The 23,828-nt window shown below is 41.7% G+C and overlaps 1 protein-coding gene across 1 annotated transcript in view; it reads left to right on the plus strand.

Moving 5' to 3' along the window:
- The window catches only part of RUVBL1 (RuvB like AAA ATPase 1), a 40,518-nt gene that overhangs the window by 902 nt on the left and 15,788 nt on the right, over positions 1-23,828 (plus strand). Inside the window, exons 2-6 of the mRNA XM_002758695.6 lie at positions 2,922-3,008; positions 10,186-10,318; positions 18,720-18,871; positions 22,017-22,106; positions 22,911-23,060. Of these exons, the coding sequence (XP_002758741.1) occupies positions 2,922-3,008; positions 10,186-10,318; positions 18,720-18,871; positions 22,017-22,106; positions 22,911-23,060 (612 nt within the window). The remainder of the gene's footprint in view (positions 1-2,921; positions 3,009-10,185; positions 10,319-18,719; positions 18,872-22,016; positions 22,107-22,910; positions 23,061-23,828) is intronic.

Below are 23,828 nucleotides of genomic sequence, written 5' to 3' on the forward strand. Positions count from 1 at the left end.
ATGCCGAGTACTTTCACCTACATTATTATTTTTTGGCAGATGAAAATACTGAGGGTGGGAGAGGGCACTTCACCTGTATGCTTGACACTCGTTTTAGTAATGGTAAAGCTGGGATTTGCACCCACGTGTATTTCTGACTCCCGAATCGGCTCTATGATGATACAGCCACCCTCTCTGCCTGCTGTTCTCTAAGGTCAGAGCCATGCCCCTTGGCCTTTGCAGAGCCTTAGGTTCTACAGAAATCTTCACTTAATACAAAGTTGAGCTACTGCCTTTTAGCCTGATTTTGCTAAATAGAAAGGGCCAAAGAAAAGCCTCAGGTTTCCATTTTGAGCATCATCTTTCCAAAGAAAAAGTGTTTGACCCTGGCTTACTAAGCACCTATTACTGCAAGTAGCTAACATTGTGAGTGCTTTCCATGTGCCAAACACCGTGCTAAGTAGCTGTATGTCCATTGCTTTGTCATATCTAACGTATTCGTTGTCCTTTTCCCACTTAAGTATGACAGTTTTCAGACATACAAAAAAAGTTGAAAGAGTTGTAAATATCTGTGTGCCTAAATTCTATAATTAACATTTTGCTATGATGCTTTACCATATATCTGTTCATCTGTCCCTCTGCCAATCCACGTTTACATTTCAAGGTGAATTGCAGGCATCGGTACACTTTGCCCCTACACCCTTTAACATGTGTGCCATTGACAAGTATGAACTATGTTCAGGTGAAGAAATTCTGGTTCGTAGAGGTCAGGTAATTAGGTCTAAGGTTACTCAGCTGGTAAGTGGGAGAGCCAGTATTTAAATTCAAGTCTGTGTATTTGAACACAGAGTCCATGCTCTTAACTGATATGGTTAAGTCATGCTGTATACCTAAGACACACCTCAGCTACCAGATTCTTGTATGACTCTGGTCACATCAGTAAACTCCCTGAAAAATGAGAGAATTAGACTAGGTGATCTTTTAAAATCATTTCCAGTTCTTTTTCAGTGTTAGAATTCAAGCTTGTCTTACTTGAGAGATACTGGAGTGGAAACTGAAGGAGAATAGATGGAAGAGGTCCTGGTCTGTAAATAAAAGCACATATCCAAGGTTTATAAAATCTTTTCTACCTTGAGTTTCCCAAAGAGCTTCAATGCTGAGGTTTATGATATGACAGGGTTGTATGGAAAGACCATAGTAGGTTTTTTATCTGTTTAAAAATACAGCATCTGGGCCGGGTGTAGTGGCCCACACCTGTAATCCCAGCACTTAGAGAGGCCAAGGCAAGTGGATAACCTGAGGTCAGGAGTTCAAGACCAGCCTGACCAACTTGATGAAACCCTATTTTTATTAAAAATACAAAAATTAGCCCGATGTGGTGGCGTGCACCTGTGGTCCTAGCTACTCATGAGGCTGGGGCAGGAGAATCACTTGAACCTGGGAGGTAGAGGTTGTAGTGAGCTGAGATCGTGCCTCTGCACTCCAGCCTGGGTGACCGAGTGAGACTCCATCTCGGAAAAAAAAATGATGTAGCATCTGAAGAATATCTTCTAGGTTCTATTAAGGGCAGTGTGCTTTGGTAACTGAAGTGGAAATGGAATTAGCATACCCACACACATTCCTTACATGTTTTTTGAGGGGCTGCCGTACGTGTGGAGCCAAGGTACTTGATAGTCTTGAGGAATAGAGGTGGAGGAGATAACATGTATTCACAAGGCTCTGGCACAGTGTGGTTACTGCCCAGAGAGAAGAGCTGTGATCTTTTATTAGACAAAGAATGCTCCTTTTAGAGAGTCATGTATTCAGTTATTAAATAAAATATAGCAAAGCTTATATTATGTAGTCCCAAGATATAGATGCCTAGCAAGTGTAACTTTCTCAGTGTTTTCCCCTTATAGTCAAATATTCTAAAATATATGAAGATTCATAGCCCATTTATGGAATGTGTATGTATATATACACACGTGTACTGCAAATGCTTAATAAAATTCAGAGATTTAGAATGTATTTAAAATATACTAACGGATGATAAAGTAATTTAATCTTGAGGATTCAAAACATATTCAATAGATCTAATAGTGCCATAGGTTTCACTTCACATTCAGTATTTACAGTGTTCACTGATGGCCAGGTAGTAGTCTATGTTATTGATTCTTACCCTTTAGTAGGTTACTTTGGGAATTTGATGAAAGCTCTGTATCCTTTCCCTGGAAAAAAATGTATATGTGAACATATGTGCAGTTTTGTTCCCAACTTCAAGAGGTATTTGGATACCTGGCGTCTATCCCTATACCCTGGGCTAAAAATCAGTGTTCCCACTTGTACTCATACTGTGCATTCTTCACACAGTAACCAACACTATCTTTTAAAAACAAATCATAACATGACACAGTCCTAAGATCTTTTCAGTGGCATCCTATCTATTACATGTAAAATAAAACTTTACCACAGACTGTAAGTCTGCATTCTGGCCCTTGCCTACCTCTTCAACCTCATAGTCCTGGTCCTTTTCACTATACTTTGGTCACTGCAACCTTTCTGTCCCTTGGATATGCCAAGCTGGTTCCTGCTTTGGCTTTTCTGAATTTGCTGTTTTCTTTGCCTGGAGCACTGACTCTTGCCCCTCCCAGAGCTTCACATATCAGATTTAATGTCATCAGAAAGACATTCCAGGATCACTTTCTAGCCACTTGTTCTCTCTCATCATTCCTTTTTCTTCATGGTAGTGATAAAGATCATATGTGCAATGTTTGTATGTCTCCCTCCCTCCCTACAAGGCTTTTCTGCCTTGCCTCATTACCCTTGGTGCCTAGAACAGTGTCTGCAAGTACACTGGCACTCAGTGTTAGCTGCATGAGTTTGTGTAGGCCAGGGACTGAGTTTTTCTCCCTTGTGAAACATTTTAATATTGATTTATTATTTCTTTCCATTGTGGTGTGTAGGCATGTGGCGTCATAGTAGAATTAATCAAAAGCAAGAAAATGGCTGGAAGAGCTGTCTTGTTGGCAGGACCTCCTGGAACTGGCAAGGTACTCATTTTCTCTCATTTTTTAAATCTACCCAAGAGAATGATCCTAGTGTCTAAGCCAAACTGAATTCATGTCTTAACTAGTCTTTGTTTAGCTAAATGGGTTATATGTATGTTTTAAAACTAATGTGCAATAATACAATTGTGTATCTAAAATCCATGCTTCTAAAATTCAAATTATCCTGGCCTACCTCCAGAGAAGAGAGAATGAAGTCCTTGGAGGGGTCTCATTGTCTCTAGAATTTGTCCTTTATCTCTTTCAAGTCTCCTTTGCTGTGGAAATACATTTCTGTTGGCTTAGGGCTTCATAAAGATCTTCTGAGTGACATCTTATTTGAGGGGACAAAAAAACTGAGTCAGCAAGCATTCTTCCAAATGCTAACTTTACCCATTGCTATTGTGGCTGTGCGAGAGATGAAAAAAAAAGAAAACAAGAATTAGAGACATGATTTTTATCTTCAAGGGGCTTACAGTCTCTCCAGGGCAGAAAGAAAGGAAATCATGACAGCACAAGAGGACTCAGTATGAATGCTCAGCTTTGAGGTATTGACTAATATTAAATGCAGCTGGACTTTGAGCAGGAAGCAGCGCTGCCGGCTGGTACAGCTGGAAGGGTTGAGACTTGACATTTTCCCTTCAGAGCTGGGAGGGGATTTGCCTTTGTGGGGAAGATAAGGGCCTTTCAGGCAGAGGATACCATGTGGCTTCTTGGGATTTGTGAGGGGACTGGACAGATACTTGAAACTCACCAGAGTACCTGATCTGAGTTTTGCTTATTCTTCAAAAGGGCTTCTTGATGTAGGCAAGTAGGAGCTTGGGGTTATGTGTGAAAAGAAATGGGCTTTAAATTCCAGCTCTGATATTGACTTGCTGTGAGAACTGCGGCAGATCTCTTTTCTAAGCAAAAACATGCTCTACCTATTTCAGGCAGTTATTAAACTGATCAGTTGTAAGATAATGACTTGCATTATAATTTTGAAATGATTATTGATTGTGTATCTTATATTGGTATCTTACAAGAGGAAGAAGTGCTATCTTTGATGATAGCTTTTTCTCTTCCTATATACAAGCAAATTGTGACAGTTTTTTTTTTTTTGAGACGGAGTTTCGTTGTTGTTACCCAGGTTGGAGTGCAATGGCGTGATCTCGGTTCACCGCAACCTCCGCCTCCTGGGTTCAGGCAATTCTCCTGCCTCAGCCTCCTGAGTAGCTGGGATTACAGGCACGCGCCACCATGCCCAGCTAATTTTTGTATTTTTAGTAGAGACGGGGTTTCACCATGTTGATCAGGATGGTCTCGATCTCTTGACCTCCTGATCCACCCGCCTCAGCCTCCCAAAGTGCTGGGATTACAGGCTTGAGCCACCGTGGTGACAGTTTTTTTTAAACTGTGAAGGGCCATACAAATGTGAGCTTCAGTTACCTCTCTGCAGGCAACATTCGCTTCTCCACTGCATTTACCATTTATTTGCTTGCTATTCCTTATATCTTAGACCTTCTCTTTCCCTCCATTTTTCTTCTTCCTAAAGTAAATAATTTAGAAATTCCTTCTAGAAGTTTGTTGGTGGAAAAGTCTCTCGGGTTTGCATTCATTATGTTGCCCTTGTTTTGAAAGATAGTTGTTTTGGCTATATAATTGAGTTGACAGATATTTTCTTCAGTACTATTTCACAATACTTCTCTCAATGTTAGTTGCTCCTTTGGCTTCTATTGTTTTTGAGAAGTCTAATTTTGAGGGTTTTGGCTTTTCTTTCTGCATGTTTTTTTATTTTTTAAATATATATTTTATTGCACTTTAGGTTCTGGGGTATATGTGAAGAACATGCAGGATTGTTGCATAGGTACATACATGGCATTATGGTTTGCTGCCTCCATCCCCATCACCTATATCTGGCATTTCTCCCCACGTTATCCCTCCCCAACTCCCTACCCCTCACTGTCCCTCCCCTAGTCCCCCGCAACAGACCTCAGTGTGTGATGCTCCCCTCCCTGTGTCTATGTGTTCTCATTGTTCAACACCTGGCTGTGAGTGAGAACATGTGGTGTTTGATTTTCTGTTCTTGTGTCAGTTTGCTGAGAATGATGGTTTCCAGGTTCATTCATGTCCCTACAGAGGACACGAACTCATCGTTTTTTATGTCTGCATAGTATTCCATGGTGTATATGTGCCACATTTTCCCTGTCCAGTCTATCATTGGTGGCCATTTTCTGCATGTTTTTGAGATATTTTTGGTTTTGGTGTTTCACTATGATATGTCAAAGAGTGGATTAATTTTTGTTTATCTTGTTGATGCTAATTGTGCTTCCTGAATCTGAGTATTATGTCTCTGCTCAATTCTGGAAAATTGTCAGCCTTAGGAGAATTGCTTAAACCTGGGAGGTGGAGGTTACAGTGAGCCGAGATTGTGCCCTTGCATTTCAGCCTGGGTGACAGAGCGAAACTCCATCTCAAAAAAAAAAGAAAAAAATTGTTAGCATTATGTCTTCAGCTATTGCCTTTCTCCATTCTCTGTGTTCTCTACTTCTGAAACTCCAGTGAGACGAAGTTAAGATTGCAGTGGTTTTCAACCTGGGGCAGTTTTGCCCTCCCAGGGGACCTTTGACAATGTCTGGAGACATTTTTGGTTCTCATGACTTGGTAGGTGGTGCTACTGGCATCTAGTGGGTAGAGGCCAGGGATGCTGCTAAGCATCCTAGAGTGCACAGGGCAGTTGCCATCATAAGGAATTATCTGGCCACAAATATCATGGAGCCAAGCTGAGAAACCTTAGGCCAGAGCTTCTCATTTTGGCCTCTTTGTCTTTTAGCCTCTCATATTTTTTATCTTTTTGACTCTGCCAAATTATGAGTAATTTCTTTTAGATCTTTGTTCCAGTGTAATTGCCTCTTAAGCTGTGATTAAGCTGTTGATTAATCCATTAATCCAACCTATGAAATACTTTTCTCCTTTTCATTTTGAAAAGTTTGGAACCTACAAAAAAGTTGAAAGAACAGTGTAATGAACACCATACCCTATACCTAGATAGCCAGTTGTAAACATTTTGTGACATTTCCTTCTTCTCTAGTTTATTTCTGAACCACTTGAAAGTAAGTTGTAAGGATGTCTTCCTACATGACCACGATGCCATCATCACACTCACCAAATTTAACCTTGATACTGCTATTATAGTCCCCCAATTTTTGTCAATTAAAAAAGATTAACTAAATTTAAAAAAATTAGGAGCAGAGCCAGGGAGAGAATGGTGTCTCAGGAACCAAGAAAGGAGAACCTCTAAAGAAAGGAGTAGGTAACCGTATCAACTGTGATAGAGAAATCACAAAGATGAAGGAGACTGGCAGTTCATCATATAATTCCATGAGCAGTTAACAAATGTGCTTTCAAAGACAACAAAGTTGCATTATTTTAATGAAAAGAAAATATAGATGTTAGAAATTAAAAACATTTTTCCAAGTCAATTTAGTTTTGGGCTTTTTAAAAACATCAAATATCACAATGCAGTCAAAGATTACACACTGCCTAAATTGTTATAATATCTTTTTTTTTTTTTAAAGATGGGGTTTCACCATATTGGTCAGGCTAGTTTTGGACTCCTGACCTCAGGTGATCCACCTACCTCAGCCTCCCAAAGAACTGGGATTACAAGCATGAGCCACTGCACCCGGCTATGTCTTTTTTTTTGAGACGAAGTCTTGCTGTGTTGCCCAGGCTGGAGTACAGTGGTGCAATCTTGGCTCATTGCAACCTCCACCTCTTGGGTTCAGGTGATTCCCTGCCTTAGCCTCCTGGGTAACTGGGATTACAGGTGCCTGGCTAATTTTTGTATTTTTAGTAGAGACAGGGTTTCGCCATGTTGGTCAGACTGGTCTTGAACTCCTGACCTCAGGTGATCTGCCTCGGCCCCCCAAAGTGCTGGGATTATAGGCATGAGCCACCTGTGCCTGGCCCCCAGGCATATTTTGTCATGGCCCATCCTTTCTACTTACGTGTGGCCCTTTAAGGGTCCTATTTCTATGTTTGTTTTTTTTTTAATTTTGAGGTGTTTTTTTTTTTTTTGAGATAGTTTAGCTCTGTTGCCCAGGCTGGAGTGCAGTGATCTCGGTTCACTGCAGCCTCTACCTCTTGGGGTTCAGGTGATCCTCCCAGCTCAGCCTCCTGAGTAGCTGGAACTACAGGTGCACACCACCACACCTTGGCTAATTTTTGTAGTTTTTGTAGAGATGGTGTTTTACCATGTTGCCAAGGCTGCTCTTGAACTACTTGGCTCAAGTGATCTGCCCGCCTCAACTAACCAAAGTGCTGGGATTGCAGGCAGGAGCCACCACACCAGGCCCCGGTTTTATTCAGGGGTTTCTATCTAAGTGCTGTACCTTGCTGAGCTTTGCTGTATCCACAGTCTCCAAACTTTCAAGGCAAGTAGTTTACTGTTCTGGATTTGTTGTTATTTATTCATTTCTAGATGTTTTGTAAGAGGAGAGGTTTTCAGTGGATCCAATGTGCCATATTGTGAGAAGCATGTGTCCTTCATTTTTTTTGATGATATTATATCATTTTCCTCCCATGAAATAAGAGAAGTTCTAAGCACTGTGGTATTACTTTGTAAGTTTGTCCACTCCCTTCCAATGTGTATAAAGGAATTTGGTGACTTCTGCTTAATGGTTTGTTGCAGGGTCCCAAAGTTTAGGCAACTTAACTGAGTGACAGGCAGGAATACTGCTTATTTTAGAGATGCAAATGCACGGTTCATATGCATGTTCCACTCTTGAGGCCCTCACACTGTTAATAATGAGTTTGGGTTTTAGAAAAAGGAAATATTCAGATGAGATTGAAAATAGAGATTTCTTCAACCTTCTTTTGGCAACAACTTCTTTTTTTGTGCCACTTGTCACTCACATGGGGTGAGTACAAAAAGATAATGGCTTTGGAGATTGGGATTTGCATCCTGATGCTGCTGCTTCTTGCCATTTGACCTTGGGTGTGTCGGTAACTTTTGAGTTTATTTCTTAATCTATAACTTACAGATTAGATGATCAAGGTCATAGGCTAGTTGGGGAGATTTGATGAGGTCTATCTAGCACTCTGTAGTAGGTGTAGGTATAGAGTATAGTAGCCATGTCATATGCTTTCTCTCTTTAAATAGAGGAAATGAATACATGTGAAGTATTTTTTAACCAAGTATTTATCATATTTTAATAATCACTTCTATATTAGGTAAAGGGAGGGAGGATGCCATTGAATTGGATGTGATCACTGTCTTTGAAGTTCAAAACTGAGGGTAGGAAATTGGGGCTGGCAGAGATACAAGGAAGATAAAGAGGTGACTGGGAAGGGAGTGAAGTTTAGGTAGATGGTGATCCTGTCCAGCCTATAGCCCCATGGGGAGTCTGCTGTTACTGTGCTGCTCCTCTCATTGTGCTCTTTCATGTTCCAGAGATTTTTTTCCTTTGCTCTTAGAAGAATACCAGTTTTCAAGGTGTCACCCTTGGGCTCAGAAGTGCAGATGCCTAATGAGACGGGCAGCGGGGATGAGGGAAGTGGCTGGGTGCACTGTGGAGTAGCTGCTGTCAGCCCCAGGTGCTCGGCCTTGCTGAAGGTGACCGTGAGACTGCAGGCCAAATGGAACCAGGTTGTGGGCAGTGAGTTTGGCACTTGTGATCTAGCCTGGCACTTTAGTACCTTCATTTGACAGATGAGGAAATGGGGCACCTGAGATTTGCTGAGTGGCCAAGGTCACACTGGCAATTAGTGGCAGAATCAGCGCTAAATCTTTCTGTTCCTGGCCTCTAGTGCATTTTAAGCTATGCTATACGCTGATTCTCTACCAGATTTTACCACCTCAAAACTATCACCAAAAGGGCATAGAAAGGAAAATCTGAGAGGAACCTTGACTGTTAATTTTAAGACACTGTCTCAGAGTTTCACTTTGTTCTTTAGTTCCAAGCTTGTTTTCTTCCTTAGCCCATATGCCTGGGGAGCTGGCCTTACTCATGCTGCTGTTTCAGAGTTGAGAAAAGATGAAAATGGCATTCAGAGGCCATGGCATTGCCCAGTTCTGGATCAACTTTGAAGCATTTGCTTGTCATACTTGACATTTGACCATACATCTATGAAATCTGGTTCTGTTTAGCATTTGCCATTGTAATTATCTTACCAAAAATCAATTTATGATTCACTCTTAAACCACAGGACATATTTAAGTGTAATTTGTTAGACCAACTCATAGCTTCAAAATCCTACTTGATGTATCCTTCTTCATTCTTTGTGGGCTACGTAACATAAAATGAGCATGAATTCATTCATTCCTTCTTTATTTATTTCTGATGGGTTGTAGATTGGTGTTTTCCTGTAGTTGTAAAAACAGAAAGCAGGTATCTCAAATATCTAGTGGTGTATTCTGAGCAATTAGGTCAAAGCCATGTATTGATATTAAGGGAACAATTTTGGATGACTGTAAAGGGGGCCCTTCGTATCTGTGGGTTCCTCGTGTAGGATCTGCCAACCACAACAAAAATATTCAGGAAAAAAACAATAAAAAATAAAAATACAATACTAAAATAATACATATTTTAAAGATACAATATAACTATTTACATAGCATTTATATTAGGTATTATATGTAATCTAGAGATGATTTAAAGTAACAGGAGGATGTGCATAGTTTATATGCAAATACCCTGCCATTCTATGTCAGGACTTGAACATCCATGGATTTTGGTATCCAGTCCCCAAGGATACTGAGGAATAGACTCTTCTAAGTATGATAATATGATCTTTGGAGTCCTGCTGCCAGAGGTTATATCTGCACTGCATTATCTGGATCATAGTACTTATGTTGTGTTATTTAATGTGTCTCAGTTTCTCATTTGTAAAATGGGGAGAATACTAGTGTCTACCTCATAGGCTGGTTGTGAGGGTCATGTGAGGCATTTGGAGTTGGGCCTGAGGTGGGTAAGTCTGAGTGACTGATATCTCATAATTATGGGGATGATTAGAGAGGCCATTTATGATATAAAGTGACTGTCCTCAAAAGTCATCAAATGTTTATTGTGTGAAACATGCCAAACGATAGAACTAGATGTTTGTTTAGCTGTTCCTGGTCCCTGGTGGTTCTGTAGCATGTGTTTCTGAATTGTCATGTTTTCAGGACTGTGAACTGTGTTTCTGTTGCTTTCTTCTATAGACGGCTTTGGCTCTGGCTATTGCTCAGGAACTGGGTAGTAAGGTCCCCTTCTGCCCAATGGTGGGGAGTGAAGTTTACTCGACTGAGATCAAGAAAACAGAGGTGCTGATGGAGAACTTCCGCAGGGCCATTGGTAAGTAGTGTCACATTTGTGGGAGGAGTTAGTCTCACTTCCTGAAGCCTGTGCACCAAAGCCTCTTTGTGGTGACGATGCCTTTATGACTGGTATTTGTGGCACTGCTGTTTTTCTTTTGGCATTTGGTAGTGCATTACTTTTCAAACAAAACGAAACCCCAGCTTTTCTAATTGAAGTGCATTAGCAATTAGAGCAACTATGGACCCTAGCTGTGAGCTTGGGCTTCTTGTAATAGATGTGTCTAAAAGTGTGTGTGTGTGTGTGTGTGTGTGTGTGTGTGTGTGTGTGTGTTTAATGAGTCATATTTTCCTGGAAGCCTTATTTTGCTGTTAGAGATGACTATCCACTGAAAAGGTTTTGGACTCAAGCCGGAATCTTTGTGTGCCATGTGACCAGAATGCCCCTGGTCCTGGATGGCAAGCCAGAAGAGTTGTGGCCTATCATAGAGTGAGGAGACTGTGTGGGACTGGCAGAGCTTTGAGGCTTATGGTGCCAAACTCCTAGGGCCTGGAGCTATCATAGTGAGTGCCTGTGATGAACCAGGCCTTCCCTCCTCTGAGGGGAGATTATCAATGACATTTTGCATTTGAAGAAACAGTCTCAGAAAGTTAAATAACTTGCTAATGACCCAGTTAGTAAGTGGCAGAACTAGTTTGATCTGACACCTGTCTCATTTCTAGAGCCGTTGCTCTGAAGATTTGCTCTGAGAAGAAAATGGCTTCTTTCTCAAATTGCCTTTTGCCAGCTGGGACTTCTGGGGCAGTCTCTGGCCCCATTTCTGCTGGTACAACACTGGGAAAATCCTTGTTTCCCTCAGATCTGCTTATGGAAATAGCTTCTTTCTTTTAACTGTTGCATTAAAGTCCAGTTATTAAGTCATTTCTGTTTTTTGAATATTTAGATTTATTTTCAGCTTTTACTCTTAAAAACAAGGCTCCAGGCCGGGCGCGGTGGCTCAAGCCTGTAATCCTAGCACTTTGGGAGGCCGAGATGGGTGGATCACGAGGTCACGAGATCAAGACCATCCTGGTCAACATGGTGAAACCCCGTCTCTACTAAAAATACAAAAAATTATCTGGGCATGGTGGCGCATGCCTGTAATCCCAGCTACTTGGGAGGCTGAGGCAGGAGAATTGTCTGAACCCAGGAGGCGGAGGTTGCGGTGAGCCGAGATTGCGCCATTGTACTCCAGCCTGGGTAACAAGAGCGAAACTCCGTCTCAAAAAAAAAAAAAATAAAAACAAGGCTGCTAGGAACATGCTTTTACATGTTGTGCACATGTGTGAGTACGTTTTTAGGATTTGCCTGCTGAGTTGTGGGTTATGAACACTAGTCAGAGTGACTGTACCAGTTTCCAGGTTCTTTCATTGTCAAACCAAAGTAAGTATTCTTAAGAAGGAAATTTACCAGAAAACTTTGAGGAAATGATGAAACTTTAAGACTGATGAAGTTTAGTTTTGGAGTAAGATCAGGTAGGGCTATAGGCCATGGTTAAGGCTTTGGATTTTACATTGAACAAAAGGAGAAGCTGTTAGAGAGTGCTGGTATCTGGGCTCTGGTTATGCTTTTACCAGATCCCTCTGGCTGGGATGGGAGCGAGAGTAGACAGTAAGGAGGGTAAGGGCAGAGAGGAGTCTGAGCAGGACAAAGTGGTGGCTTGGACCAGGGTAGTGGCAGTGGAAGTGCAAAGTGGTTGGATTCTGGGTAAGTTTGCATGGTAGAGCTGACAGGATTTCTTAAAGGGTTAGATGTGGGGCTAAAAGAAAGAGAGGAGTTGAGGAAAATTCCTAGGTTTGGCCATTTTTGGAGATGGGGAAGAATGGGAGGGAGCAGGTTGGGTGTTTTACTCAGTGTCTCCTGGGGATACAATGATCAGTGTTTATCTTTGTAGACACAGTTCTTGGCACACAGTGGACACTCAGGAACGTTCTTCCGAGTGAGTGAAAGAAGTGGGTAGACTTTGAAGCAGTTAGAAAACAGAAGTCTTTAGCTAAAAAATATGCCTGGCCGGCTGGGCACAGTGACTCACACCTATAATCCCAGCACTTTGGGAAGCCGAGGCTGGTAGATCACGAGGTCAAGAGATGGAGACCAGCCTGGCCAACATGGTGAAACCCTATCTCTATTAAAAATAGAAAAATTAGCTGAGTGTGGTGGTGCACAACTGTAGTCTCAGCTGCTCAGGAGGCTGAGGCAGGAGAATCGCTTGAACCCAGGAGGCGGAGGTTGTCGTGAGCTGAGATCGTGCCACTACATTTCAGCCTGGTGACAGAGCAAGATTCCATCTCAAAAAAGAAAAAAAAAGAAGGAAAAGAAAACATATATGCCTGGCCTATAGACATATGTCGTTTAGTTTATGAAGTATTTTTTTTTAAATCAATTTGGAGCTAGTTGTCAATATTTAGCAATAAGACAGTGTCATCAAGTGGTCATTTCTGCCTTCTTGAAGCAGCTTTTATTCTCACAGCCACAGCAGGTGAAGCTGTGATTGGGTCCTTCTGATCAGGTCCCCTTAAGCATTGAAGTTTATGGCTGTTATAAACCAGAGAGATTATGAACTGTGTCCGGAGGCTAAGTTTTATGTTACTTTCAATAGATTTATTTTTATTTATTTTTTTAACACTTCCTCACTGCCATGATTTGAATATTTTTAAAACTGCAAAGTATTTCTGACTGGAAATATTTTATTTTTACCCTGAAATATTGGATTTTTTTGGTGCCTATTTTAATTATTTTATTATGTTTTAGAGCCATTGGTCTCACTATGTTGCCCAGGCTGGCCTTGAACTCTTGGGTCTCAAGTGATTCTTCTACCTCAGCCTTCCAAGTAGCTGGGGCTATAGGCATACACCATCGTGTCTGAGTTTGGTGCCTATATTATTTAATTTATTTATTTTTAAAACATTTTTTTATTTTAAAATATTTTTTAGAGACAGGTTTTCACTCTCTTGTCCAGGCTAAAAGTGCAGTGGTTTAACCATAGCTCCCTATAGCCTCAACTCCTTGGGCTCAAGAGATTCTCCTGCCCCAGCCTCCCAAGTAGCTAGGACTGCAGGTGCATACCACTACGCCCAGTTAATTTTTAAAAATTTTTACATAGGCCAGGTGTGGTGGCTCTTGCCTGTAATCCCAGCACTTTGGGAGGCCAAGGCAGGTGGATCATCTGATGTCAGGAGTTCAAGACCAGGCTGTCCAACATGGTGAAACCCCGTCTCCACTAAGAAACAAAAAATTAGCTGGCATGGTGGCACACGCCTATAATCCCAGCTACTTGGGAGGCTGAGGTAGAATTTCTTGAACCCAGGAGGTGGAGGCTGTAGTGAGCCAATATTGTGCCATTGCACTCCAGCCTGGGCAACAGAATGAGACTCTGTCTCAAAAAAAACAAAAACAAAAATAGGCCGGGCGCAGTGGCTCATACCTGTAATCCCAGCACTTTGGGAGGCTGAGGCCAGCGGATCATGAGGTCAAGAGATTGAGACCATCCTGGCCAACATGGTGAAACCTCGTCTCTACTAAAAATACAAAAATTAGCTGGACTTGGTGGTGCATGCCTGTAGTTTCAGCTACTCTAGAGGCAGGAGAATCGCTTAAACCCAGGAGGTGGAGGTTGCAATGAGCTGAGATCATGACACTGCACTCCAGACTGGCGACAGAGCGAGACTCTGTCTCAAAAAAAGAAAAAAAAATATGTAGAGAGGCCAGGCATTGGTGGCTCACACCTGTAATCTCAGCACTTTGGGAGGCAAAGGCAGGCATTCCTTGAGCTCAGGAATTTGAGACCAGCCTGGGCAACATGGGGAAACCCTGTCTCTACAAAAAATACAAAAATTAGCTAGACATGGTGACGTGCACCTGTAGTTCCAGCTACTCGGAAGACTGAGGTGGACAGATCACCTGAGCATGGGAAGTTGAGGCTGCAGTGAGCTAAAATCATACCACTGCACTCTAGCACAGGTAACAGTGAGACCCTGTCTCAAACAAAAAAAAAAAGTATTGGGAGACTGAGACATGAGAATCACTTGAGTCTGGGAGGTGGTGGTTGTAGTGAGTTGACATTGTGCCACTGAACTCTGAGCTTGGGCTGCAGAGTAAGACTCTGTCTCAAAAAAAAAAAAAAATTATTTTTGTAGAGATGGAGTCTCGCTGTGTTGCCTAGGTGGTCTCGAACTCCTGGCCTCAAGTAATCCTCTCACCTTGACCTCCCAGAGTACTGAGATTACAGGAGTGAGCCACTGCACCCATCCTAGTACCTATTTTAAACGGAGATATTACAGATTCATAAAGAAGTATGAAAAATGTTAACTAATTATGAAGTAAAGGCTTATAAAGTCACCACTGAAGGAACAGAGCACAGCCAGCACCTCAGACATATGTCCCTCCCTGGTCACAACCCCTTCTTCTCTTATGGTATATTAAGCCCACAATGTACCATAATTGTGTGGGAATGGCTTATGTGATCATCATAACCTTGTATACCCATGTGTGTATGTTTAAACCATGGGGCTTAATTTTGCCCTTTTTGAACTTTATTTAAATGGAACTTTATCTTAATTTTGCCCTTTTTAAACTTTATCTAAGTCATACTTTATGTGTTTCTTGTGTCTTGCTTCTTTAGCTCAGCATCTATGGTAAAGTCCAGCCCATGTAATTATATGCAGTGTACTTTGTGGATTTTTACATTGTATCCTGAGTAGCAGTGGAAATGACTCACAGGATTCCTTTAAGATTTAAAATCTTTCTGAGTATTTTTTCTTGTTTAAACATGTGCCCATGGTTTTATTTAACTCATAATAGGGATGAGATGAACAGTAAGATGTTACAGCTAGTTCAAATATCTTAGTACTTTTTTTTTCTTTAATTGAGACAAGGTCTCACTCTATCACCCAGGCTGGAGTACATGGCACGATCTTGGCTCATTGCAACCTCTTTCCTGGGCTCAGATGATCTGCCTGCTGTGGCCTCCCAGAGTTGGGATTACAGGCGTGAACTACCGTGCCTGGCCCTGAGCACTTGAAAAATGTTCTTTCCGTTTACTTAAAAAATGTGTTTCTGCCATTGATAAAATCTGTGAAAACTGGCTTTTACATGGGTGTATGTGTTTGTATTGCTTAAAGGTAACTTAAATGCTTTAAAATTCAGAAAAATAGAGATAAGTTACCTTGGCATCTGTTTTGTAATTTGCCATTTTTGAGGGGAGGGGACAGTATTGTTCTTTTGATGGTAGCAAGGTAAAGAGAAATTTCTTGATCCTACCAGAGAATAAAAAGGCAGGGCATTGACTATCTTCAAAAAGGAACCCTGCCCATCTTCCTCTGCCTTTGAATTCCTGTGAAATTGGGAGAGGGGGTGGGGAAGAAGCAATAAGCTGACCAGAAATAAAAAGCAGGGAGTCTGTGCTATTTCCTTGATGTGATGAAGGTCCCTGTCAGGGATTTAGAAACCTGAGCCAGCAGATGAAACCTGTGTCATTTGTGTTGTCGTTGCCAGAGATAGCGCCAGCTCAGCCCCTTTCTTGGCTAACAGCCGGTTTCATTGTCCGTCAACCATGTCCCCCGCCTGCTTGTCAGCACAGAGTAACTTCTAAACAAATGTGGGGGCTAGTGAGAGATGGGAATGTCTTTCTTCCCCTCCTTGAGGAATTTCATGCCACATTTGTCTAACAGTAAATATAAGTAAGCATTCCATTTGAAGGAATTTATCACTGTGGGATATAAAACGTTTGATTTAAAAAAATCAAAGTTCACTTTAAAGGTACAGGATTTTCCAAGTTTACCACAATCTTCTAATATGTTTATGTTGTTTGGAAAATTTTTATCTAAGATTAGTATTCAGGAACTAAGGATTCGGTAAAGCACAAATGAAATGGGTCTTCTCTTTTGGGGCCATTCCAAAACTTCCATTTATAAGCTATCAGATGAAATTAAGGTAGAGTAAAACTTTTCCTTAACTTTAATATGTGAGAGTCTTTGTCCTGACTGGGTTTCTGGGGTAAAGAAGGCAAATGGCCCAATGATAAGATAATGACTGCATTTAAAAGTGGGAAGTTACTGAGCGTACCTGATACCATAGGTAGTGTTTCTTAGTGCCATTGGAATATTTCCATATCAGAACAGAGGTAGCTTAATGGTGAGGACAACAAATCCTTATCGAGCCTCCCTGCCATCAGAACTAGCTTATGTCTCCACATTTGTGAGAATGTTTTTTCACTTATTCTTTAGATAACTGGATCTCAACTGTGTCTGTACTTTGGAATCATGGGGGGAATTTTAAACTAATGATGATGGCAGGGCCCCATCCCCTGAGATTTGGAAGCAAATAGTCTGGGTACAGCCACGGCTCTACCCAGTCCCATTATAGGGACTTCTCAGGTGGACCTAAAGATTGAGAACCATGACCACAAGCTCCAGCAGAGGTTTAGGGTAGTGTTTCCTAAACTTAGGCCATCAGTGGTCTTACTTCACTGAGTCTCACTGGTATTATTTACTTAAAAAATTTTTTTAAAGTAGACTTGGTAATTTTGTGCATATATACAGAAAAGTATGCAGAACATAAATACATAGGTACGTGGATTATCATAAAGTGAAAACCCATGAAACTAGCAGCTGATCAAAAAAGGGGATGTTGCCAGAACTCCAAAGTACCCCTCATGTTTACTCCCAGTTGCCATCCTTCCTTTCCTAAATTAATGGTAATCTTGATTTCTAACAGTATGCTTCAGTTATGCCTGGCTTTTAGTGCTGAGGTTGAGGGTGTTATGGTGATACGGGCTATAACATTACATGGCTGGCTCCTAGGGTTCTCAGGCCATTACCATATAGAACATGTAAATGTGTCTGCAGGTTTGTTTCTTGAGTATTATTAATTCATGGTCTGCCTAATGACACCCCTTCACCCTTAATGACTTCATTCATTCATCTATTCACTGTGCCTGCTGATGTGCTAGGCCCTTAGCTCAGGTATGGACAGTCTGCAGAGGGGTAGGCAAGGTCTGCAAGTTATGGCATTGCTATGTGCTGTGCTATGCCAGTGGAAACACAGGTCCATGGGGGCAATTTGAAGGATGAGGAAGAAATGAAAGATATGTCAAGAGGGAGTGGATGAGTTTTAAACTGAGACTATAAGGAGGAGTTGCCTAAGCTAAACAAAACAAAACAAAACAAAACAAAACAAAACAAAACAAAACAGTGCTTCAGGAAGCAGAGCCATTATATGCAAAAGCATATAATGAACATAAGATCATGTTCTAAAAATTAATTTAACAGGGATTCTTGGATAATAAGCAAATGTTTATTAAAGAGCTAATGTGGATGATGTTTAGAATTAGGAGAGACATTTACCTTTATTTGCAATATTCTAATATAAAGTGCTTTGGAAATTGGTTCTGTTATCACCTTTAAAAAATTATAGAGCAGCCAGGCATGGTAGCTCATGCCTATAATCCTAGCACTCTGGGAGGCTCAAGGTGGGCAGATCACCTGAGGTCAGGAATTCAAGCCCAGCCTGGCCAACGTGGTGAAACCTCATCTCTACTAAAAGTTCAAAAAAAAAAAAAAAAATTAGCCAGATGTGGTGGCACACACCTGTAATCCCAGCTACTTGGGAGACTGAGCTAGGAGAATCACTTGAACCTGGGAGGCAGAGGTTGTAGTGAGCCGAGTTCTCACCATTGCACTCCAGCCTGGGTGACAGACCAAGACTCAACAAGAAAGAGTGGGGGGAGGGAGAGAGATACTGAGATTTTAGAGCAGCAGAAAGAGAGAGAAAGAAAAAGGAAGGAAGGAAGGGAGAGAGGGAAGAAAGAAAAATTGTAGAGCAACACATTGCAAATAATGCATGACAACTGGGTATTTCTTCTTGGGGTATGCAGTGAGAGTCAGCCAGAGGCCCATAACACCTGGCAGGGTGGAGTGTTTCCCACTGTTGACATAGACACCTAATTATTTTAGTATGCCCTGCTCAGGCTTGTTATTATCAGAGGGTGTGTAGTGAGTTATTCCATTGGTTTTAAGATTTCCTTTGAGAGTCAGAAATGCAGGAAACAAGGCTACAGGAGTTTTGATAGCCACTGTTCTGGTGGAATAGAATAGTGTGGGTTCAGAGACTAAAGGCTAAAGCTAAATTTCACCCCCGTGGAAATGGAGTAGGCAATTTTGAGAATTATAACTTGTCTGTCTAGTTCTGGATTTGAACCTAGAAAGTTCCCTTAAAAAGTTGTATTTCTAATGGTTCCTCTAATTTACATTGATATGTTTGTATTGCCTCTTTACCCATCATGACACCTGGAATGTACATTATTAAGGTTGATTTGTCAGTTCTGGTGACCCAGAAGTTTTGGGCTCTCAGAATAAGAGAGAAGATTCTGTCCTCACCATGGCCCCTCTGCCACCTCTTCCAGGGCTGCGAATAAAGGAGACCAAGGAAGTTTATGAAGGTGAAGTCACAGAGCTAACTCCGTGCGAGACAGAGAATCCTATGGGGGGATATGGCAAAACAATTAGCCATGTAATCATAGGACTCAAAACAGCCAAAGGAACCAAACAGTTGAAAGTGAGTATATGTTTGTGGCCTCTTTTCTCTTGACACTCCCAGCACCGCGTGGCTTTGGGCAGGTGTTGTAACCTCTCTGCATCCCAGTCTCCTGACCTATGCACTGCAAGTATTGATTTCTCACAGAACTGTTTGAGGATATTGTGTGTATAAAGCAGTACCACATAGGAGGACTCAAGGAAGACAGCTCTTTTCTTAGTAACTCCTAGGAAACTGTTCATGTTAAAACATGAGCTGTGTGGTTAAGTCAAGAAACTGCCTCTGCCATCCCATGTTCCATATTATGACCATGTGTCAAAGACCCTGGGCTGGGTCTGAACCTGGGCATTAATTTTTCCAGTTATCAGTGCTCATGCTCATAGAAAGAAACAGCATTGAGTAATCAAATAGAGTTGTATAAAGATGATGGATGGACTTCCTAGGGGCCACATACAGAATCCTGACTGGAGTTGCTTATATCAGGAACCCTCTGTCATTTCAGTGGCTGGTTTTGCTCAGTACAGGGCTTTGAGGAGAGGCCAGAATGGTGACACTGGATAGCCATCAAAGGCACTCCTCAGCCACCTGTCCTGTAAGTCTTTAGGATGGAGGCAGTAGAGTTCCTAGGGGAAGAGCATGAGTTTTGGAGTCTAAGTCCTAAAGGAAAAACCTGGCTTTGCTACTTACAACTGCATAGCATTAATCTCTGAGTAGTAGTTTCTTTATCTGTTGAATGGGAATAATACTTGCCTGTCTTTCAGAGTTATGGCTTTGGGTGTGGCGCCTAATTACCTAATGAATGATAGCTGTTAATGTGTTAATGTTATCGTGAGAGCCTTCACTTAGAGAAATGGAGCAGTCCAGATTTTAGGCTTTGCCTTATTATTATTAATAAATATTATCATTATAGCTCTCATTTATTGTATGTGCCAGGCCTTGGACTAAGTGTTTCAACAAACATTTATTGTTATTCGTGACTTTATGTGTGTATATATTTGCATGTGTGATTGTGTGTATGTGTAATTTCCCTCATGTTACAGATGAAGGCTCATAAAGAGGTTACATGATTATCCTGAGATCATCCAGCCAGTCAGGTGGCAGAGCTGACTGACCCTCTGAGCCCTAAGCTTTGTGCTGTCTGCAGGCCAACTTGCTGTGCCTTTGCAAGTCAGTTGAGCTCTCTGGGACTCAGTTTTCTCATCTATAAACTGCAGGAAATCAACCATATAATTTCTCCATCTTTATTCTGTTCTACGATTTTATGGTTCTTTGATTCTCTAAGGTTGTTTCTTGGTCATTGCTTTATGGAGATCATAAAAATGTCACTTCTTCAAAGGGCCATTTTTCTTTTTCCTAACAGGGTTTCTATCTCAGGAGCTTGCCTCTGCAAATATCTCTTTTATACCTACCCCTCGTCGCTTCCATTCTGAATTAATTAGATTTCTCAGTAGCATCTGCCACCTTTCCAGTAATTACATCTTCAGTCAATTCATTTGGGAAATTAACCTGTATAAAAATGCTTGAGGCAAAAAGGAAGTATATTCTCCAATGTAGGACAGATAAAATAAGGCATACATTTTAAATTTCAGCTATTTGCAATGCTACTTTGTACAGTTCCTTTACAAAAATAATGTAGAGGAGAAGATGAAATTTTTCTTCCAAAATGAATACTTTTAGGTACTTTTAGAATATGTACAAAATATTTTGGTTAGAAGGCACTCAAATACTTGGTGGATATTCAAGTCTGAAGGACTCTTCTGAGTCCTAACAATGAGAACGCCATTAGTAATCCTGACCCCTTCCTGCAAGGCCTTACCTGGGGGTCTTAGCCACCATTGTCTTTAGGCTCCCACGCTCCCAGCAGTTCTGCCAGGGGCTGCCTGTCCCCACCCAGCCAAGGAGAGGCAGAGCCCTGGGTTTGCTGCTGTGGTGGTGGTTTTTTAAAAGCTTTATTGAGATAGCATTTTAAATAAAATTCACTCATTTTAAGTATACAATTTCAGGAATTTTAATGTATTTTCACAATTGTACAATCATGACAATCGTAATTTCAGAACATTTTCATTGCCCCAGAAAGAATGCTCCTGCTCATTTACATTCATCCTCATTCCCACTAAAACCCTCAGCAACTGCTAGGCTACTTTCTGTTGCTGTCTTTTGAACTTTTCATATAAATTGGGCATATAGTGTGTGGTGGTTTTTTTTTTTTTGTATCTGGCTTCTTTCACCAAGCCCTGGGTTTTTACTTTTTAATTTTGTTTGAGGAAAAGCCCAGTTTTTTTTTCACCTTAGCTATGTTATGTAACATAGCTCTCCATGAGCTGCAGGAGATCAACCATGAAGACCTCGAGAAGCTTGTGTTTAACTACAGAATCCTTACAAAGGCAGCTATCCTAGAATATTAATCACTGAGGGTTACCAGATCTAGAGAAAAGTAACAGTTCCCCAAATCTGCTTATTTCCTTTCCTGGAGCTATAAGCAGGCAGGCCCAAGAGCACAAATTCTGAGATGTGAATCAAAAGGCTTGGGAAAGATTCTGGTTTATGCTTTTTGTTGAATTACTGTATACATCTGTGATTGCACCTGGGTGCTGTTGTATAGATGAGCAAACTTAGGCTCTGAGAACCTTATCCAAAGTCATAGACCCTGCAAGATGCCAGCCTTGAGATTGGTAAGCAGGTGCTGGCAGATGCTTTAGTTGTGGAATGTTCCAACCCCCCTTCCTCTCCCTCCCTGAGGTGAGGCAAATGAAGGAGTGAAGCAGGGGTGATGATCTCAAAGGGAGTGATAGGACCTGTGGTCCTATGGACAGTGTGGGCCGGGCCCATCTCAGGGCAGCCAGGACCATCCTTATAAAAACCCTGCTGCCATTTTATAGCCTCTGGAGTCAAGGGAAAGAGGAGAGTAGGTATCCCATATGTCCTTCTCGTGCCTGTCACATAGGGACACAGGCATGCTGGTCCCCCTCCTCTATCCCTGGTGTGGTTAGTCCCCCTGCCAGCCTCTCATGTGGTACTCACGCATTCACACTCCTATAGGTCCCAGTATACATGCACATGCAAAACATTCACACACCTGCTAACTACCTCAGGTACCTTACAGGGTGTCAGAAGGAAATGGAATATGTGTTACACTTCTCTGATTTACTCCTTTTTTTTTTTTTAGCTGGATCCCAGCATTTTTGAAAGTTTACAGAAAGAGCGAGTGGAAGCTGGAGATGTGATTTACATTGAAGCCAACAGTGGGGCCGTGAAGGTAATGCCTTCCTTGGGACACAGCGTTGTCCCTTATTTGTTTGCCATGAGAAGACCTAGGCGACAAGAGAGTTGCTTTCTTCAGAGGGTGTGGGGAGGGGCTGGTGTCTGTTGTGAGGCTGATGGAAGGTCAGCTAGTGACCCTTTATGTATAATAAAGTTTGCCTTCCCTTCATCTTCATTCTTTAACCTTCTCATGATTAAAACAGACAGTCTCTTAGAAAAAATACTAAAACCTGTTTAGAGGGGGAGGACAGGATGAGAAACCAGAACAACTTTAGTCATTTTCAAATTGAAATGTGCAGTGTATTTAATCTTCCTTTTATCTCTTTGGTATTTTCTTCCCAAGATATATGCATGTGGGAAGGAACGCTGCATTCGTTGGCATTCTTTTCTATCTGATTTTCAGGGTCCTTACAGTGTTCCTCACTGTTTAATGGATGGGCATAATACTTCATATCATATAATAAATCACCCATCTACAAAAGAGTCTGAGCAGCTCCTCCGCCTCGAGTTAATCTACTGGATTTGCCCTTTATCAGGATTGCATATAGTTAAAAGAAAGCAGGGGGAAAAGGATTTGGGGAGAAAGTATCAGGTGTTTTTCAACCCAGTTTTTGGAGCCCAGCGATGAGCAGATAGCTTCCTTCTCTTGGCAGCAGAGGAGTGGGGCATATTTGGAGTTTGTCAAGTAAGCTGTCAGGCCCGCAATGGGAACTGAGACCTTTATCTTACTTAGTTCTGTGCCATTTGGGGACTTGGCAGTGAAAACTCACCAGGCACTCATGTTTCTCTCTTTTTGCAGAGACAGGGCAGGTGTGATACCTATGCAACAGAATTTGACCTTGAAGCTGAAGAGTATGTCCCCTTGCCAAAAGGGGATGTGCACAAAAAGAAAGAAATCATACAAGATGTGACCTTGCATGACTTGGATGTGGCTAATGCGCGGCCCCAGGTACTCCTTCGATGCTTGTGTGACGTGGCACACTAGCCCTTTTGTATGTGCATAGAGGTCTGGGAATGAATTGTCAGAGTCTTGCTGCCTATCTTGAGGCAGACGGTCCTTTTCTATCTGTAATGTTCAGCAATTAACATCGACATGAGCTACGAGGGACTCCTTTGTTCCCATTCAAATGCTCTAGTCACAGATGATTTCATGTGTATTGTTTCTTATCCCAGCCAAGCCTCTGGCCCTGAGCTAGCCAGCTTCCTCTGCGGCTTTGCTCCAGCAGTGGGCTCATGCCTGGGATTCTCTGGGTGTTAATGGCAGGAGGGCAGGAGAGTTCTATGAGCCCTCTACAGGATTTCAGAAAGCCTGACAAAGCTCTTTCTTTCCCCCTGCTTAGCAAAAGCCACAGTTTTTTTTAAGCTTTGAGCTGGTACTGTTGTCTGCTTCTCAGGCAGATAGATACTTATACTGTGACTAATAAAATGTAGGAAAGGATATTTTCACTTTATGACACTTCTAGGAAATGTGTGATTAAAAGAAACAAGACACCAACTATTTCCTGCTGATGGTCTTCCAGTTTGGTTTCATCTTCATCCTAAAAGACGCACCTCTTCACTATTGGGGAATAGTTTGTTTTCTGATTTGAAATTTGATCCGTGAGTGTTTTGTTCCTTGGAGCTTTGGTCAAGACTCATCTTGGACCAATAGGTCCCCTTGGTTGGTGAAATGGCCATCCCCAAACTGACCTTCTGGGAGCCCTTAACTGAGAAGAGT

The sequence above is a fragment of the Callithrix jacchus genome, chromosome 15 (genome assembly GCF_049354715.1).
Source record: "Callithrix jacchus isolate 240 chromosome 15, calJac240_pri, whole genome shotgun sequence".
NCBI classification, from domain to species: domain Eukaryota; kingdom Metazoa; phylum Chordata; class Mammalia; order Primates; family Cebidae; genus Callithrix; species Callithrix jacchus.